The 19,509-nt window shown below is 46.1% G+C and overlaps 1 protein-coding gene across 1 annotated transcript; it reads right to left on the bottom strand.

Moving 5' to 3' along the window:
* Positions 1-10,174: 10,174 nt before the first annotated feature.
* LRRC30 (leucine rich repeat containing 30) lies at positions 10,175-12,021 on the bottom strand. Its single transcript, XM_047698359.1, has one exon. It carries the CDS (start codon positions 11,766-11,768, stop codon positions 10,863-10,865), a length of 906 nt encoding a protein of 301 aa, XP_047554315.1. The 5' UTR covers positions 11,769-12,021; the 3' UTR covers positions 10,175-10,862.
* Between the last annotated feature and the right edge of the window lie 7,488 nt (positions 12,022-19,509).

Here is a 19,509-nt window from a genome sequence, read left to right as displayed (position 1 = left end):
CTCCATTTTTGATTGCACCTCATTAATAGCTTTTTTGATTTCAACTTGGTTAGATTTTAGTTCTTTTATTTCTCCAGAAAGGGCTTTTATATCTCCCGAGAGGGTTGCTTTAATATCTTCCATGCCTTTTTCAAGCCCGGCTAGAACCTTGAGAATCATCATTCTGAACTCTATATCTGACATATTACCAATGTCTGTATTGATTAGGTCCCTAGCCTTTGGTACTGCCTCTTGTTCTTTTTTTTGTTGTGAATTTTTCCGCCTTGTCATTTTGTCCAGATAAGAGTTTATGAAGGAGCAAGTAAAATACTAAAAGGGTGGCAACAACCCCAGGAAAATATGCTTTAGCCAAATCAGAAGAGATCCTGAATTGTGAGGGGGGAGAAAGGGGATAAAAAGGGGCTCAGAAAGAAAGAAAAAAAAAACTATTAAAAAAAAGAAAGCCGATAAAGAAATAAATATAAAAAGAGGAAAAAATATATATATATTAGATAAACTATTTAAAAAACGTTAAAAAAAAGAAAATGGTAAAAGTTAAAAAAAATTTAGCAGAAGAAGAGAAAAAGAAAAAAAAATTGAAAAAGAAAAAAAAATTAAATTAACTGCAAGGCTAAAAAATCATGGGGAGAAAGCCATGAGTTCCGTGCTTTGCTTTCTTCTCCTCTGGAATTCCGCCGTTCTCCTTGGTAGGTGAACTTGGTCCTGGCTGGGTTTCCCGTAGATCTTCTGGGGGAGGGGCCCGTTGTAGTGATTCTCAAGCGTCTTTGCCCCAGGCGGAGTTGCACCGCCCTTACCCCGGGCCGCGCTGAGTCATCCGCTCGGGTTCGCTTTCGGGAGCTTTTGTTCCCTGAGCGCTTTCCGTAGAGTCCGGAGGACGGGAATAAAGATGGCGGCCTCCCGGTCTCCGGCCTGGAGGAGCCGAGAGCCCGGGGCCCCACTCCTCAGTGCGCCCTCAGAGAACAGTGCCAAATGACTCTCGTCACCCTGGCCTCCGGCCGCGCTCCGAGCTGACCGAGCCTGCGACCGGTTCAAGGCAACCCTGAGCTGAGAGTCACTCCTCGGCTCTGTCTCTGCAGCCGGCTTCCCCGTTCTAATACCGGTAAGCTCTGCGACACTGAGACACCCCCGATCCTTCTGTGACCCTGCGGGACCTGAGGCCGCGCTTACCCCGCCTGGGCTTCACCCCAGTTAAGCCTCTGGAGCGATGTCCCTCAGCAGAACAGACTTTTAAAAGTCCTGATTTTGCTCCGTTGCTCCGCCGCTCGCCGGGAGCCGGCCCCTCCCCCCGTGGTCTATCTTCCCGTCGCTTTGGATTCACTTCTCCGCCAGTCCTACCTTGCAGAAAGTGGTTGATTTTCTGTTTCTGGAATTGCTGTTCTTCTTCTCTTCAATCTCCCGTTGGATTTGTAGGTGTTTGCAATCTTTAGATAAGCTATTTAGCTGATCTCCCGCTACCCGAAGTAGTCTCAGCCTGCTACTTCTCCGCCATCTTGACTCCTCCCCGACATTTGCCCTTCTATGGTCTAATTTCTATGTGATTAGAGAATGCCTCTCTTCCTAGCAACCAATAATTGCAGGGGTTTTCACAAACATAAGTCTGAGATCTAGAAGTAGTAAAATTCCATTTATCCAACATCTGGAAAAAAAGCCAGCTTTACCACCTGCAGGAATTTTCCAGATGACTAAGTATCACACTTAGATTACTAAAAGTTAAAGGAAAAGAATTGCTGGTTTTGACCGAAACCCGTCACAATGAACACATCTTTTCCTGACTTCTTCCTGTATATTTTGCTACGGATTCCCAAATGCATATTCTCAGGGACACCTGTCCCATGAACCCTAGATTCTCTCTCCTAGTGTCTCTTCATCAGACCCATCGGAAAATCTATTTATCTTCTCAAACTTAACATGTTGATCCTCTCCCCTGAACCTTTCCCTTTCTCCATAAATGACAACTTTAAACTTCCAGCTGCTCAGGTCAAACACACTGAATTTATTCTGGATCTCTCTCTCTCTCTGTTTCTGTGTCTCTCTGTCTCTCCCCCACCCCTTCATATTCAACCCTTCAGCAATTTCTACAGGAGCTATCATCAAAATTATCTCCACAATTTCATCACCTCCTCCATCACCACCCTGGTATAAGCTACCATCATCATCTGTCATTGAAATATTGGAGGAAAGAAGGAATATTGGAAGAGATTTATTTTCCTTTTTTTTTTTTTTTTTTTAAAGAGAGGGCTCCACGCCCAGCATGGAGTCTGACTTGGACTCAATCTCACAATCCTGGAGATCATGATCTGAGCTGAAATCGAGAGTTGGACACTTAACCAACTGAGCCACCCAGAGGCCTGGAAGAGATTTCTAACTAGTCTTTCCCTATAAAAAAGGAGAGCAATCAGGGAAGTGAATTCTCTCCCCAAAAGGCATCCCTGCCACAGGTGGCCAGCATGGAGGTGGCATCTGAGAGCCTATGGCTTCTCTTCTCTTGCTTTCCTCATAAAATCTCTCTAACCCATGCTTTGGGGGCACCCCCAAGACCACCTTCAGGTTCAACAATTTGCTAGAAGGACTCATAAAATTCTGAAAATCTGTTATACTCGTGGTTATCATTTATTATAGCAAAGAGACAGAAATAGAAATCAGCAAAGATAAGGAAGCATCTGGCAGAATCCAGGAGAGACCAGACACAAGGTCCCCTTTATCCCCTCCCCAAATGCAATTGTTTGACAGTGCTGAATTCTCCCGGCAAAGACATGTGACACGTCCAGAGTAACAGCAACCCAGAGCACTCACCTGAGCCTTGGTGATTGGTTGATTTTTAGTGGGAGCTCCCATGTGGCTGACTTAGCTCCTGTCTCTAGCCTCTCCAGAGCTCACAGTGACAATGTGTTGCCACAGGCCACACCATAAATCACATTGTGAGTGTAGACCGTCTGGTGTAGCCCAGGTATATACAAAGATACTAGTCAGACAGGGTACTCCGAGGGCTTAAAGTTTATTTCCCAGGAATTGGTCAAAGGCCAGGCTTTTCTTTCAAATATGCAGAGTTTGAACACCCTAGCCCTGCTAGGGTGCACACAGACCAGGTGCCTTTGTCAAATTCATCCTTAACCTTTGCACAATGGACAATGACTGTGAAGCAACTGGCCTCAGAGGGCATAAAAAAATGCATCTGTTCATCCTGACCAATCAGAAACAGAGGAAGTCTCCTCCTTTGGCCATACAAGAGAGAGTCCACTAAAATGGTATTTGTAGTAGTGAATTAATAAGAGCCTGGCAAGTTCATTTACAGACCAAATAATTAAACTCAATTTTCTAAAGCCAACATCCTACATGTTCAGATGTACAATGGAAGTTTTCTTTTCCTTTTATATATATATAAGTATATATACTTTTTTTTTAAAGATTTTACTTATTTATTTGACAGAGAGAGATCATAAGTAGGCAGAGAGGCAGACAGAGGGGAAGGGGGAAGCAGGCCCCCTACTGAGCAGAGAGCCCGACTCGGGGTTCTATCCCAGGACCCTGGGATCATGACCTGCTCGGAAGGCAGAGGCTTAACCCACTGAGCCACCCAGTACCTGCCAGGGAAGATACCATGATCACGAACAATGGAAGTTTTCTGTAACAAACATATTATATACATTTCTGGGATATTAAACAGATTTCTAGATTATTTACAGTAGACATTTAAATTATGATAAGAAAATATAAAATATGAAAACATAAAGACTTGTATTCTTCTCTGCTAGATTCTTTGTTTAGACTACTTCTGTGATTCCCAGAATGAAAACATTCCTTAACCTTGTCTTCTGTATATTGGCCCAGGAGGATAAAACCAAATCTGCCCTTCCTAATTCTCTAAGTACTTATGGCAACAAAATTATTCAAGAATTCTTATCAGGTGCACCTGGGTGGTTCAGAGGGTTAAGCATCTGCCTCTGGCTCAGGGAATGATCCAGGGGTCCTGGGATTAAGCCTTACATTGAGCTCCTTGCTCCGTGGGGGAGCCTGCTCCTCCCTCTCCAGTTCCCCCTGCCTGCTCTCTCTCCCTCTCTCTCTCTGTCAAATAAATAAATAAATAACATCTTCAAAAAAAAAAAATTTTATTGAACACAACCATAACTTAGCCTCTTATAAGGAAGGTTAGTCAAAAACAAATTCAGGTAGTTAATTTCCAGTTTCTACCCGTGTAGGTAGGTAGGTAGGTAGGTAGATATGTGTGGCTTTGACTAAAGCAACAGAGGCAGAGAGAGGACCATTATGAAGAATCAGAGAAACCAAGGGGAGAACTATTTTGCAGCCTTATGTGAATTCATTTGCAGAAACTGCTTTTGAAAATTTATACTGAAATTCAAGTTTGACTCATCTGCCTATGTGGACAGGGAAGTGTTGGGGAGGAGGCGTGCATTTTATCACAAGAGTTCAACTCACACTTAGGAACACATAATGCTTTTTTGTAAAGAGGAAAGATTTCCACTCTAAGTGCCCAAATCATGTTATTGAACCAAATCCAATGAGCTTTTTGTTTTTAATGGAAAATGGATAATTACAAATTCTTTTCTCTTCCTGCAAAACAGAAGGGGTTTTGAATCAGCCAATCAACAAAGCCAAACTAGATTCTCTTTTCTGAGCCTTCAATCCAATAAAAAAGTTAGAGGTGGGATTCAGACAATTTGGAGGTCTACAAACTTGCATCAAAATTAAATGATATTTTCTACGGTGCCGCAAGGAGATATTAAAACACTCATAATGATCGTGACCAAGCTCCTCAGTGTTTTTTTTTTGCTTTTCTTGAGTAATCACAGTGATTATAAGCTCAGCTGTCTATTCACTGAGGCATTCGATAAAGGGAAGACAAAGCAAAAAAAAAAAAAACAAAAACAAAATAGAGTCAGAATTTTAAAACTGAAGGAAGCTTGAAGTAAGTTCTTGTTAAAATAAGTTTACCTCACCTCACAGGAAACGGAGGCCTGGAGAGGGTAACATCTGTGTGTATGGGTTCACTTCCTTATTCGTTATTCATTCGTTCAATGAATGGTAATTCATTGATGCAATGAATTATTGCATCAATTGCAATACCTGGATGCAAAGGTAAGAGTCAGCAAAGAGTTCAAAGTTGACGGTAGAACCGTCAGGAGAATCAGTAGCACCCAGGTTGTAGCTGAGTCTGGAATACAGGGCCTTTCCCATTTTCCAGTGGGACACATTCTGCTAGCTCACGTCTTCTCCAGTGTGCCATGTGATAGGAATCACGGGGAGCGCTTGTCAGACCTACCCATGCCAAGCCCTCCCCTGGACCTCCTGGATCTGAAGGGACACCAACGGAACCTGGGATTCTCAATGTTTAACAAGTGCCCAGATGAACCCTACCACAATCCACCAGCAGTGTTTCTGTGTGACAGCCAGGGTCAAGGATCTCTCACCTCTTACTGCCCTCTCTCAGTGGGTAGCTTCCACCATTGGCTAACAGTTCTACATCACACCATTCAGGGAAGAGCTTGCATCAGCATTTCTCAGCACAGAATTAGCGAGGGAATTAAAAAACAAAAACAAAGACAAACCAAAAAAAAAAAAAAAAAAAAAAAAGTAAAAATAAGAAGCCCAGGCCCCACTTAATCCAGCTCTATCAAAATCTCTGAAATGGAGACTTCCTTTTTTGAAGTTCCTCAGGGTATTCTTCCCCCCCCCCCCTCAGGGGATTCTGATGAGCGGTCAGTGTTGGGGACCACTGCCAATCTGGGTGCTTTCAGAAGCCTCCTTGCCCATAATGAGGTGGGAGAGAGGCTTGACTTGAATCCACAGCACCGGGTGCCGCCATTAGGACAACATGCTCTCTCTCGGGCCATGTGCGGGCCCTTCTCTTGGATTCAGGTAGGGGAAAAGAAAGCCACAACATTGTTACAAAGCAGACCACTCTGGGAGGGTGGGATTCACAGATTTTCCAAAAGACAAAGCAAAACAAAGCTCAAAGACTGTCAAGTCAGGTTGTGTGTACCTCACACACTGCTATCACTGCATCCCTCTGCCCCTCCTCTATGCTCACCCACACATCTTTGTATTCACTTATGCATCTACTAAGGTAGTTTTCCTCCATTTAGCTGTTTAGCTGAGCTCGGCCCTGGACATGGGAGCCCCTGGAGTGTGGGGATCTTTTTCCTTTGTCATGTCCCCAACACCTGCATAGTCTTAGGATGCAGTGACGCTTATTTCGTGTTGTTCAACTAACCCGTCCCACTCTTAGTGGGCGCTCTCCCTACCCCCTGCAGGGCTTCTCCTAGTGTATATATACACAGGAGTGATCAGCATGACATTCAGGAGACAGAAGAACACAGGCTTCTCCTAAGTAGCGCACTGGCTTCTGGGGAACTCCCGAAACCAAAGAACATGGCTGATGATACAATGTTTCATTGGCAGCCAGCAATCTTGTAGCTTTCACAATGTCTGTTTCTCTCCTGAGCATCAGGAAATACTTTGACACTTTGTGGATAGACACCGATTCATCTTTTATTTTCTCTCTTGTGCTGAAATAAGGAGTGAGTCTAGAAGCAGCAGAAAATAAGCCCGCCCCTTGCAAGTAGATTCCTTGGACACTACTTTAAAAATCTGCACAGCAAGCTTCATGCTAATCACTTTCAGTGATGTTTGCCTAATGACGCCCAAGCTCTTACAAATTCATTATGAGCCCTCTCTGCTTCCCTTTTATTACTATGCTGTCCTTTTCTTTTTAATTAGTAATGCTCGGGATTCAACGCATAACTTGACAGGCAGCTTAAAAGAATATTTGTAAAAAGTTCTTTCCTCCACAAGGTCAAGGTTGTTCCCATTATTGTTTATAATAGCTTTAATGTTCTCTGAATTTTATTATGTTTTCTCAAAATATTTGAGGGTGTTGTATTTGGGTATTTTTGGGTGAATTATAATGATTGGGTACTGGTCATAAGTTGCACATTTCATCCAGGCTGGGTATTTTGTGTTTCTCAAGTAGATCTCACACAGTACTGAAAATAATTCCTTGGTGGAGTTAAGATAGAGCACACATAGGGACTTCAATTGTAATCAGTGGAACAATTGAGGAGGACCTTCACATAAACTAAATCTAGCAGTTTGAATTTCTGCCTTTTTTGGTTTTTACACCATTTTCTGAACTTACCTCCTATAACAGCACCTCAGTGACTCAGTCCAGATTCTCCCTAGTCCATCCGTATTACCGAAGAGAAGCACCTCAGCCCAGCCTCACACACCCAGTAATCTCCGGGCGCTGATACCTGCCGGTGTCTTCCAGAGACAAAGCCCAGGGTCCTTTAATCTCCTTCTGTTTGTAATGCATATGTACGAAAATGTATATTCAGTATGTGCTTTGAGGCATATGAAATGGAGTCTTAAAAAGCAATAATCCACCACCACAAGAAAGGGGTTTAGTTTAATGGGTCCCTGCAAACTATGACAGCTTCCCTCTTTCCCTTTCCGTTGCCAGCATGACTCCCGTTGTGAGATCCAGGTGCGCTGCTCCGAAGTCGCTCCATCTTAGGTAACTACAGAAAAGCAGTCTCTATTAACGAAAGCCCCAGAATGGAGCACAATTCTTCTATTAACCATTTATTAAGTCAACGAGCTGAGAAATGACTTCATTTTTCCTTCTCATGTGCAGCAGTTTTATGCATTTAGCCGTATTATTCCTCGAACAGATGTGTCTTTTCAAAGTCCTCTTACTTTCCCATGAACGTAGGATTTTTTTCTTAATTGTATGCTTGTAGTCTGCAACAGCTTCTAAAGGTGTTTCTGAACACACCGCGGAGATTGCTCCGTACCGAGAGCCAAGTGACTTGAGCACCACAATATCCTCGGGAATGCGGGCCACCCGCTCCCCACATCAAACGCCCAATTAGTGCATATTCTTTGGCTAAATACACTCCTCTGCCAGTGCAGCCATCGTCAGCGCTTTGATTTCCAAAGCCTTAGAAATACCTGGGAGTTATTTGAATGTGGCAGTATTAGAACTACAAAAGAGAAGCAAGAAGCATTCACAGTCAGTCAGCAAACTGCAGAAATTGACAGCAAAGACACTGAAGGTGGTATCTAATTCCCTCCACGTTAGTGTTTTGAATAACTAAGCACGTTTATGCTTTTTTCTTTTTCTTTTTTCTTTTTTTGGGGGGGGGGGTGGGTGTTGCTTGGCACTTCCCTTTATCAATAAAAAGGAGCATTCACAAAGAATCAATGTCTAAAGCATCCCAGGCAACTACGATGACTTTTATTATTTCCGCCACGCCGAGCATTAACAAAGCAAACCTTGGCACTATACTTTTGAACGGTACCAATGGCAGCATGGCAGCGGGCAACTAAATCGATACGAATTTTTTTCCTCTAAGAAGGTATAATCAGCTCTTCGGTCACCTTCAAAATATGCTTTCCCTGGAGTCGAGTTACTGTGGGATCAAGTGACTGAAAAAGCAAGGAGAGGAAATAAACGGATGGTTCAGCGGAAAAAGCACGGTGCCACCGTGCTGGCCTGCCGCTCTGCCCAGTGCAAGGTCATGGCAATTCAGCGTGAGCCCAAGTGGTTCTTCAGCAGCAGACAGCAACGGGCGTGATCCTGGCACAAGCCGGCGTTTGTCTGACAGCTGCATGTGCTCCAGCCAAAAAGCTGCAGCAAACGATCTGCCCGGTTCTGCTCTGCGGAGGAAGGCTCGCCCTGCAGTGCCCCACTGAGTCATGAGGTCAAGGAAGAATGCCACTGAAATCTTTAAATAGCCTTGGCTCCAGCAAGCCAGAGAGGCTGAGGCTACTGGAGTGTGCCTGTGTGTGCCTGGCAGGGACACACAGATCTTGGTGCTGCAGGCGGGGCGCGTGGAGGGGACTTCTTCAGCTGCCTCCCAGTGACATTGGTAAGATCTGTTTGCAGTGGTTCAACAGAAGAGCTCATGCACGAACGAACGTGCTAATGGAATTCTGGTATCTGATGCTAACAGCAGGGACTGGCTTCCCTCTTTTATGAAGGGGAAGATGGACTTGAGGGTCCTTTGGGAAAATCACTTTTCCTATGGAGAAGTTATGTGGACCCCTTTGAGCAGCTCCACGCTAATGTCGCCTAAGCTCAGAACCCGAGAGGGTGCTCCCCACTGCCCCAGGGCTTTGCCACTCTTTCCCGAGTGGGGTGGGGGTTGGGGAATTGGGAGGAGGAGGGTGTGACTGGCTCACCCCAGTCAAGTCCTTCGGTCACTGTTCTTTGGTTACTGAGGACTCAGGGCTCAATCTAGTCTACACTGTCCAGTGTGTCATCCTGGCTTGGCCTTCGCTTACGCTTCCCTTTGGCAGGGATCATGACATGCCATATATTGTAGAAACCCATGTGGGTCTGTCTCTGTCACCAGACCATGAGTTTCTTGGTAGAAGCAGCGGGGCGCTATTCCTTTTGAACTCCCAGCCCAGTGTCCAGCCTACAGAAGGTGCTGAGAAACGTAAGTTTAACTAAATTAAACTAAGGGTGTTAAGAAATTAGGCAAGCCTTATAGCAACTGTGAATCCCAAGTCCTGATATTGTTTGGTATACTCTGTAGAGAAATCAGCCCCCAAACCTGAGCATTTGGCTGGCTCTCCATTGATCTGAAGGGACTGCCCTTTCTTCACTGCCATCTTTTCTTTGGAATTTCTTTACCTCTGAATAAATAGTCCTGTCTTAGGGGTTCTTGGCTGCTGACAGCAGTAAGACCGAACAACCCTGGCGGCAGGAACTCTGTAATTGCTCACCCGAATGTCCACCTTTAACTAACAGCTGTGTACTCTAAGAATTAAAAACAAAACAAGCTTAATATTTTTACAGAGCCTTTTGTCCAAAGAGCTTTTAAATGTCACCAAACTCATTTTTTTTTTTTTACCAAACTCGTTTTTTAAATGTCCACATGCAAAAGCGAAGTGGCAAATATTACCCTCCTTTGAATGTGAAAAGGGTAATTACTCTTTTGTGTGTGACTTGCCTGTGCCTTATCTCCTCCTTCCTGCCATTTGGCCATTTTCTCCCCCAATTATTAGCCTCACCCCTGAGAAGACAAATCTAGTAAGGGAGAAGAGAAAATAGAATTGGCTGATTTAACCATCGGCTGGTGTCTCTGGAAAAGCCCAGGGATATGACAGTGGGTACCCGAGGATTGGAAAAGAAGGTTGAAACTGTGCATTAAAAACAGTTTGTATTTATTATCTGAAAGCCATCGTGCTATTCCCATCACTCACCAGCAGACGTAAGCATAAGCAGCTGGAGTGTTACTCTACAGTCATTTTAGAGACAGATTTCTTATGATTGTTTCCCCCAGAACTCGGGGTGGGGAAGCTCTGTCCGACACGGTCGTTGCCAGCGGAGAAGTCCTCCAGCTTGCTCTTTGGTCCCCAGTAATGTCTGATAGAGGCTGACCTAGGAGCACGCCTCACTGCAGCTCTCTGACGGCCGCCTGCCAGTTCAAGGGTTGAAACCAGATGGTGTCAGTGTCTCATACCATACTTGGCCCACAGCACATCCTTAGCAAATACCTGACTTTTGAGTTCCATTGATCAGACCTGCTGCCTACTCTTCCAACGGCTGAATCCCGCGGCGCATCGGAAGAGTCAGAATGGTTTCTCTTCGGAGAAAATCGAAGACCTGTTTCCATTTATGTTTGGGATGAGATGAACATCACATCAGGGGGCTTCTTAGGCACACACAGAGGTCAAAGCAAACACCTCCATAGAATGAGGGTTCCATACCATTTGGCAAATCTGAATGCAAGCACTGACCAACATGAACGGTTAGAGCAGAAAGCTGAGACCGGAGCGGTACCCAGCGGACAGGTGTCCATGAGCTGGTGCCGGGCCATGCCTCTGGGGCCCAGTCAGTTGTGCTTTTTGTCCTTCAGGTAACTGAAGAGCATCTCCAGGCCCCCCTCCACCAGCTCCGGCAGAGGCTTGGATAACGGGTTATAGGAAATGTGGAGCCCTTTGTCCATGGGATTCCAAGCAATCCGCCCCAGTCTCCACAGCAGGTAGAGCTCGTCCGGGAGGGTCTGGATGTCATTGTTGTTCAAGTTCAGCAGCTCCAGGCTGGTGAGCAGGCAGAGCGACCTCGGGAAGGAGTGGATGTTGTTGCTCTCAGCGATGAAGATCTGCAGACTGGCCAGACACTGAATGCTCTCTGCGATGTTTTCCAGGCGATTAGAGCCCACGTGCAGGAAATCCAGCTCCTTCAGCGCAAACACGCAGACGGGGATGTGAGCGAAGTAGTTGTTGCTCAGGTTTAGCTTTCGCAGCCTGGAGAGGTCGGCGAAGCTGGCGGGAAGCTGGGAGAGGCAGTTGTGGGACAAGCTCAGGACCTCCAGGCTTCTGCAAGCGCTCAGCTCCGCGGGCAGCTCGGTCAGGCAGTTCATGTTCACGAACAGGACCTTAAGGCTCTTGAGGAGGCTGATTTCCCGGGGCAGGCTCCGCAGGCGGTTCCCGCAGAGGTTCAGGACCACCAGCCGGCTCAGCTTCCCCACATCGGGCGGGAGAGCCCTGAGCTGGTTGTGAGACAGATTGAGCTTCTGGACCTCAGACAAGCTCCACAGAAAGTCGGGGACGTCTGTCATGCCCTTGGTGACCAGGCTGAAGCTGATGTGGCGCATGCCCCGCTTCAGCAGAGCCCGGGGGTCCTTTCCCGAGAGCAGATTGTCATCCCACGGGGAGAAGGGCTGCCTCCCGCGGAGCAGGACCATCCCCCTGGGGCCCTTGTCCCTGCAGCGAGCGCTTGACTGCTTGGCTCCCATCTTCCTTCCTTTCCACTCACTGGCCTCTGGAGAGGCTGGGAGGGGGTCCCCAGCTGCCGAAAGCTGAGCTGTTGCTGGCAGGGAGCTCACGGAGGGGTCTCAGCGGGGCCTTGCAGAGGCCCGAGCCGCCCCTCCGTGGTCCTGCCCCAAGGGTGGGTTTAGGTGGCCTCTCTCAGAACAGCCGGACTGTAATGATACACTCGTCCCTGAGACTGCGGAACTGAACCGCTAGAGTCCCTCTGACTGCCACAAGGCAGCTGTCACTGTCATTCGGCCCCAGTTTTATTGGCCTGGTGTGTGTGCAAAGAGGTCACGGGGAGGCTGCACCTAACTTAGCCTTCTCAGCTTTTCTTGGATATTGGAGCTGAGCAGGTGATAAAGCAGCCCATCCCCAAAAAGCAGCAAAGTGGAGAAAGAAAGCCAACCGTGCAAGGGCCAGACTGTGCGTGGCCGCGGGAACTCATCCAGACCCCTTCAGAGTGACCGTGAGTTTCGTGAACGCTAGTGACAGAGCTCTGTTTCCAAAGCTGCGATGGTCAGATGATATGGCACACACCTGTTTTCAAGCTTTGATGAGTTGCACAGTTGTGAAAAAGTCATGGGAGGAGTCTGGACACCTGCAGCCCTCCCCCCAGGGTTAAGGTTTCTGCAAGGCGCTTGTCACAGGTGACTCAGTGAGGAGAGGATGAAGGGGCCCAGACCCTGCCATGCTCATTTCAACCAGAGATGCTCTGCGGTCCTCTGCTTCACTCTGGGCTTCTGGATGGAATAAGACAGGCTTTACGTGTTCGAGCGGCTGCCTTAGTAAGGTTAGCATGGGGTGCTCATTGTCCTTGAAGAGCAGCGTGGATCACCTCCCTGGAACACATCAACCAATCAATCTCTCTCTCCCCCCTCCCTCCCTCCTTCAACACACTCTTTCTTGAATTAAAACGGTTCATTTATACCTCTAAGTATGTAGGGTTAACTGTTGGCATCATGAGCTGAAAACCGTGTCCCCCCAAAATCAAATGTTGAAGTCCTACCCACCCCCCACCCCCTTGTACCTCAGATGTGACTGTATTTGGAGATAAGGCCATGTGAGGACACAAGGAAGAGACAGCCGTCTGTGAGCCAAAGACAAAGGCCTCAGAAGCAACCAATCCTGTTGACACCTTGATCTGGGCCTTGCAGCCTCCAGAAGGATGAGAAAATAAACTTGTGTGTTCTTTCAGCCTCTCAGTCTGTGGTGCTTAGCTACGGCAGCCCTGGCAAACGTTGGAGGAGGAGGCGGACACGTTTGCATAGGTCGTAATTAAGGAGAGAAGGGATAGCCAGGGTGAGGACCCAGGTTCAGAGAAAGGGCTTGTGGTCTGGAGCGAAGGCTGGCTTGGTTCAGAAGCATGTGGCTTTTGCTGGCAGCCCTTGGCACAGCGGTTTATATCCTGGAGAGCGATGCTGGTCCTATGACTGTGCTCTCAGAGCTGTGACCACCAAGCCAGGACTGGGAGGGGAGCCCCAGTTGCACACCACCCGGGGGGTCTGCAAGTCCCTCCACACCCTGGACAGGGGGAGCAGTGGGAGGTGCAAAACCAGGCCAGGCTATTTCTCCCTCCACTAGGCGTTGACCCAACAAGCCCCCTGGGATTCTTGAACAAAGGTGGATTCTTTGGGCATTTTTTAAAATGGAGTTCTTGAGTATTCTAGTTATTACCTGGGGCGGGTTTGGGGTAGGGGGAGGTAATGGGCTAAATTTGTACCCTAAGTTTGGGAAGCATGTTATGCCTTATATGTGTAGATTTTATCTGACAAAAAGGTTCTGCTGTTATAAAATTAGATATGCATCCTCTTTCCCTCTTTCTCTCCACGAGCATGAGAAATTATATTAGGGTTCCAGAAATATGGGAGCGGAGATGGTCCTGGCAAGAATCAGCAGCTTTCTTCTGTGTGGTAATCCCCCTCTTTCCTCTTAACATCTTCTTTTCCAGTAAATGCTTTTGAAACACTTATCAATAGCCAACGTTTATCACATGTTTACTCTGTGAAAGGGATGGCACTAGGGGGGCACGTGGTGGGTCCCTCGATTAAGCGTCTGCCTTAGACACATGATCCTTGGGTCCCAGGATGGAGTCCCGTATGGGGCTCCCTGCTCAGTGAGAAGTCAGCTTCTCCCTCTCCCTCTGCTGCTCCTCCTGCTTGGGCGCTCTCGCTTTCCCTTTCAAATAAATTTTATATATATATATATATATATATATATATATATATATATATATATATTTAAGGCACAATACTAGGTACTGTGCAAGCAGGATGGGCATTAAAATCATCTCAGTTTTACAGATAAGGAAGCGAGGATAGAGAGGCTACTTAGGCACAATCAAGTCACTTGCCCAAATTCAAGTATCTTGTCAATGTGATAATCAGAATTCAAACCCAGTTAGTCGGACTCCACAGCCCAAGCTAGAACCGTAAGAAGACTCTGGGCTTAGCCCGGTAGTAAGACGGAATCAATATAGCCAGGACATGGACTTCCGTTTTCAAGTTGCTAGGACTGAAAGAAACACGGATAAAGAAATGACTACATAATTACATGCATAGAAATAACTACATAAATTGGCATTAACCCTTCTCAGTCTACCCCCCACAGGACAAATAAGAAAAGCAAAGTTAAAATGTCATCCCAGAACACTTTGGCATAAGGAGTTTGATTCCTTCTAAAATAGCCCTGTTCTTCTCTAGCAAAGTTCTCTTTTATCAAATGAACGAACTACGTGAATAGCTGACTGTTTCTTCCAAGTTTTGAAATGTAGAGATTGCCCAGTGGCCACCTCAAGGGTGATCGTTGTGTCTGGATAGTGTCCTCATCTGCAAAACGGGCTGCGGCAGGGTGATCTCCCCACAGCTCCTTCTCACTAGGCCATTGGGATTCTCACTGCAAAGCAGACCACCCTAGGGAAGTGAAATGTATTTAACCTTTTTTCTAGTGAAAGCATGCAAAATTCAAGCCAACTTTTTTTTTTTTTTTTTTTTTTTGCTTGCATTACTATTGGTCCCTGGAGAATTAACAGTAATGGGGAATGCTGTTGGCTTTAGGATTTGCTATGCAGTTTGCATATCAGAATTGGGCCGAGAAAGAGACTTCCCAAGGCTCTCTGAATGAAATTTGGTTTGGAATAAGCCTCAGAATAAAGCTTTGTTGAACAGATCTTTGAAATTCCGAATCATGGTAAATCATGTGATTGTCTTAAGGGGAGATGGAGAGGAGAAGGGAGTTGAGGAAAATTGGAAGGGGAGGTGAACCATGAGAGACTATAGACTCTGAAAAACGATTTGAGAATTTTGAAGGGGTGGGGGGTGGGAGGTTGGGGGCACCAGGTGGTGGGTATTGTAGAGGGCACGGATTGCATGGAGCACTGGGTGTGGTGCAAAAATAATGAATACTGTTATGCTGAAAAAAATTAAAAAATTAAAAAAAAAAAATCATGTGATTGTCTTTAACACCTAAGGAAGTTATGGAATAATTGAAATGTATTTAGTATGCTCAATGTGTTTACTACGTTTTTGTATATTCTAATTGATTCCTCTTCCAACGAATGAAAATCAACATTTATGATGTCTCTAGTTTTAAAAAAATAAAATTAAAATGGTGAGAGTATAAAATCGTAGGTTACAAAAGCACCTACAGCTGCCCCTTGAATTCACAATAACGGTATATCTACTGAAAACAATTCTTTTTATTCTCACTGTGGCTTTCCAGCTTATGTCTACATATCATGTCTCTTAATTTGGAAGAAACTAATGTGTACTTTTAAATAGTATGTTAAAACAACATTTTGCTAATTTAAAATTTTAAAAATAGAAACTATAGAAGAGTATAGACAATCTGGTTAGCCTCTTGCACATGGAAAGGTAGTTCTTTCTCTCAGGGATATTTACGTCCATGTGTTTTCTTTTATCAAAAAAAGAAAAAAAAAGATCTTAGTGCAGGTTTCCTCAGAAGCCGTGCTTGAGGCCAAAGCTGTGGGCTAATGTTTTATTGAGGAGTACAACTGGGCAAGTAAGTAAGGAGGGAGCCTAGGGAGTAGGACGGGAAGGGAGAGCAAAGTCAAGCTGTGCACTCAGAGCCCGACATACTCAGCATCAAACGCAGCCCGTCGCTAAGTTTGCAGCCATCCTCAGAGAGGCTGTGTCTCAGAACAGCCTGTGGTTAAGCATCTGTAAAATACATGTAATAGGGAAACTGACATACGCAACACAGTTATGTACATGGTTAATAACATTAAGTACATTAATAACACATGGTTATTAATGGTCTATGACCCACAGGACGGTGATGGTACATGGCACGACCTCAGGGTCAATGGCCCCAACACACCCATGCACACCCATGCCTGCTGCCTGTTTACTGAACACACTGCATGTTTTTTATTTTTATTATGCCCTTGTTCATGAACTTAACACTTTTTTTCGAGGCCAGTCAAACCTGTGTTCAGGAAGCACCCCTCTTTCATCTTTCACTCACCTTTTACTTAGAGAGTATTGACTTAGTGTCCGGGGCTGTTTTAGACCCTGTTAGATAGTCTATCTCATATTTAAATGATGTGGGAGGGTGATGTTGCTAACTTCACTTTCAATATGAAACAGCTGAGCTTTGGTGGGGTTTGCTGATGATGATTCGGGTCACAAAACCAGTTAGTGGCAGTGGCCATCAACACCTGGGTTGTCTAGACTAAATTCTGTTCTCTTCCTACCAAGTGCCTACCTTGATTGCCTCTGCACAGTCTTTTAGTAAAGTAGTCTGTTACTATTCTGATTAGAACACATCCCAGCCTTCCAGCCCACAACCAGCTCAGCAGGAGGCAGACAGCTTGGCAGTCAATGTCATGGGCCCTCATTTCTGTGGCTGACCACCTTGGGTTATAATCCTGACTTTATTGCTGAAAGGTCATGTCTGTATTTCCATGTCTCTATATGTGGGCAAACTACTTAGCTTGTCTGTATTTCCATGTCTTCATATGGGAAGAGAAGACAGTCACAGTACCTATAAGGTTGCTTTGGGAACTAGATGCCCATATACACATGAGACACAGAACACGGCTCCATGCCTTTGAACACCACAGCTTGGGGAAGATGGCCAATTCCACTGCTTCGTCCAGGGGTTCAAGTGCGAGGAACTTCACCGTGACAGGGCTAGCCTGGTCCCCTTCCTTTCCTGGAAACTTCCCTTCGCCCAAGTTTTCAGCTCAGTTTATCCCTTCCAGAGGAAAACAGAGTTTCCTAGAGAGGGAGAAGTTCAGGGGCAGATTCTCAGGCACATCCAAATTGAGCTGCTTTTCTTTCGAAATTAAGCTTCTCTTGCAAAATCATTTATCCTCAGGTTTCTAGCTCCTTGTCTCCCCCAGAGGCCTGGGACAATTCTGAACCTATAGTAGGCACCCAATAAATGCTTGCTGAAATGATCAGACATCTGTGGCCTGATGAACGTTTGATGTGAGGAAAAAACAATGCAGGAGGCACTTGGCTGTCCTGCTTGTTTTTAGTTGCTTCTCTGTGACTATATACTGACCTGTGTCTGCCTAACGAGTCCCTGGGAGGACTTCCTCCACCCCCTGTGTGCACGGGCTGATCACAGAAACCCTAATGTCACCTCCATCACAGCACGTGCTGAACAAAACTCTATCAGACAAGCTGGGCCTGTTTCATCTTGCAGAAGAGGCCGCTATACCTGCTCACAGAAGGTCCTGGTCCTCCTCTCCCACGTGACACCTAGCATGAGGTGGGGAGGTCTGGCCTTTCTATGCCCTTGTCCATAAATGGGATCACTGTGCGTCCTTCTCCCAGGCCTATTGTAAGGACCGACTGGAGTAACTGAAGTGAGTAGCACAGCACCTGGTGCATTCTAGAGCCCACTGCAATCCATCCTTGGCACTGTGGCCAGAATGTTCCAGAAGTCTATTCCTACCAACTAGCTGCTTACAGACCCAGCAATGGCACACCTGGGCCCACAGATGCTTCTCACAGCCCATGGTCTCACACTTGTCCTGTCATAGTCTCATGCCCCACCACCCACCCCGCAACACACACACCCTTGACTTCCCAGCAATACGAGGTAGCGGCTGATGGGCCTGCATACCTTCTGAGGGCTCGGGATGAGGCTTCTTTGTTACATGGGTCCCTTACTTCACATGCTAGCACCACTCCTTCTTCCCACGAGACACGGTGTCCCTCAAGGGAGCTTTCATGACAGCCCTACTTGACTCCAAGGCTGCCTGGGCATCCTTCCTCCCCTCCTAAAGCATCTTGGCCTTTTCCTTGCCACACACAGTGCTCACTGCCCCCCAGAGCAGTGGTTCTCAACTAGGGCAGTTTTGCCCTCGGGGGACACATGGAACGTCTGGGGCTAGGTTTGGCTGTCCGCCGTGGGGTTGGACAGGTGCCACCGGAATCTCGTGGGTGGAGGCTAGGGACGCTGCTAACATCCCACCGTGGAGAGAACAGCCCCACCATGAAGTTATCTGGCCCCACATCTCAACCGTACTGAAGCTTAGAGACCCGACCACACTGGAACCCCCAGCTTCTATGCCAGTCTCCTCTCCCGGACTATAAATATGTTCACTAGAGCTGGAGCTAAATCTTACTCCTTCTTGTTTGCTATCCTTGAGGGCAGAAGATTGGCCAGAGGAGGGCACCTATTCTGTGAATCCTGTCTCCTCCCCTGCTAAGACTTCTTCTTCATGAATTGAGCCCACTCTATTTTGAGAGGGTTACTGCCCCCTACTACTATGCGGCCCACGTGACCAGAAACATAAATACAACCTGCCTTGTTTATCAACCGGTCTCCGACTTCTATTGCTACAGAAGTACACTGCTCACTTTACCCATTCAGAAACAGAGCCCACAGCAAGGCCCCTTCGCTCCAGATTCTGAACATCAACAGGTCCGTCCTGTCTGAGAAATCGAGTGTTGTGCAATTCTCAGAAAACACTAAGTCTACCCTTGCCGGCCAGCTGTGTTTTATTAAATCTTCCCCAACAAATTAATGCTGAGTTTTTAAAAAGTGTTGTTTGCAGAAAGAGACGTATTTTGTTACTGCACCCTTTCTCCTCTCAGGAAATCCCTCCACTGGGCTAACAAACCCCAGTTGGCCCAGCTCAGTCTTCCCAGCGTCTCCCTGTCTCTCCATGGAGCTGAGTGACAGTGACGGCTTTTATAGTCCTGCTCACTTGGGCCTGATCATCAAAGTACGCTTAAATGGCACTGAAGGAAAGAGGAAATAAAATGATGTTTTGATTAAAAGTCGAGGGAGTAATCAAACCAAATCAGCATTCTGCACTTGAAGTTTGTCACAGAAAGCAAGGTCATGGATTTAAGAGCAATGAGATTCCATATGATAGCCTTGGTCCAGAGTAGCAGAGCTCATTAAAGATCAAGTCTCCTTTTGAGAAGTTTCAAATTATTGAGGTATTTTAGGATATAAATTTTAAAATGGCTAAAAAATAATAGAAGCAGAGAGACTAAGTTCGGTGAATTTAGAGAACTAAGTTCAACTCGTTCAGTCCCAATCTGAGATGCATGCTTCTCCAATAGGGAGTTTAAAATATGCATGGGTGTGTATTTAACTTATGCATTCCATAAATTAAAAGTTTAAAATCTTGTTTAGGGGTGCCTGGGTGGCTCAGATGGTTAAGCATCTACCTTCAGCTCAGGTCATGATCTCAGAGTTCTGCGATCGAGCCCTAATTTGGCTTCCCTGCTCAGTGGG

The sequence above is a fragment of the Lutra lutra genome, chromosome 12 (genome assembly GCF_902655055.1).
Source record: "Lutra lutra chromosome 12, mLutLut1.2, whole genome shotgun sequence".
In the NCBI taxonomy this organism is placed as follows: Eukaryota; Metazoa; Chordata; class Mammalia; order Carnivora; family Mustelidae; genus Lutra; species Lutra lutra.
The sequence above is the reverse complement of the archived record's forward strand: the minus strand, read 5'-3'. Positions and strand labels throughout refer to the sequence as shown.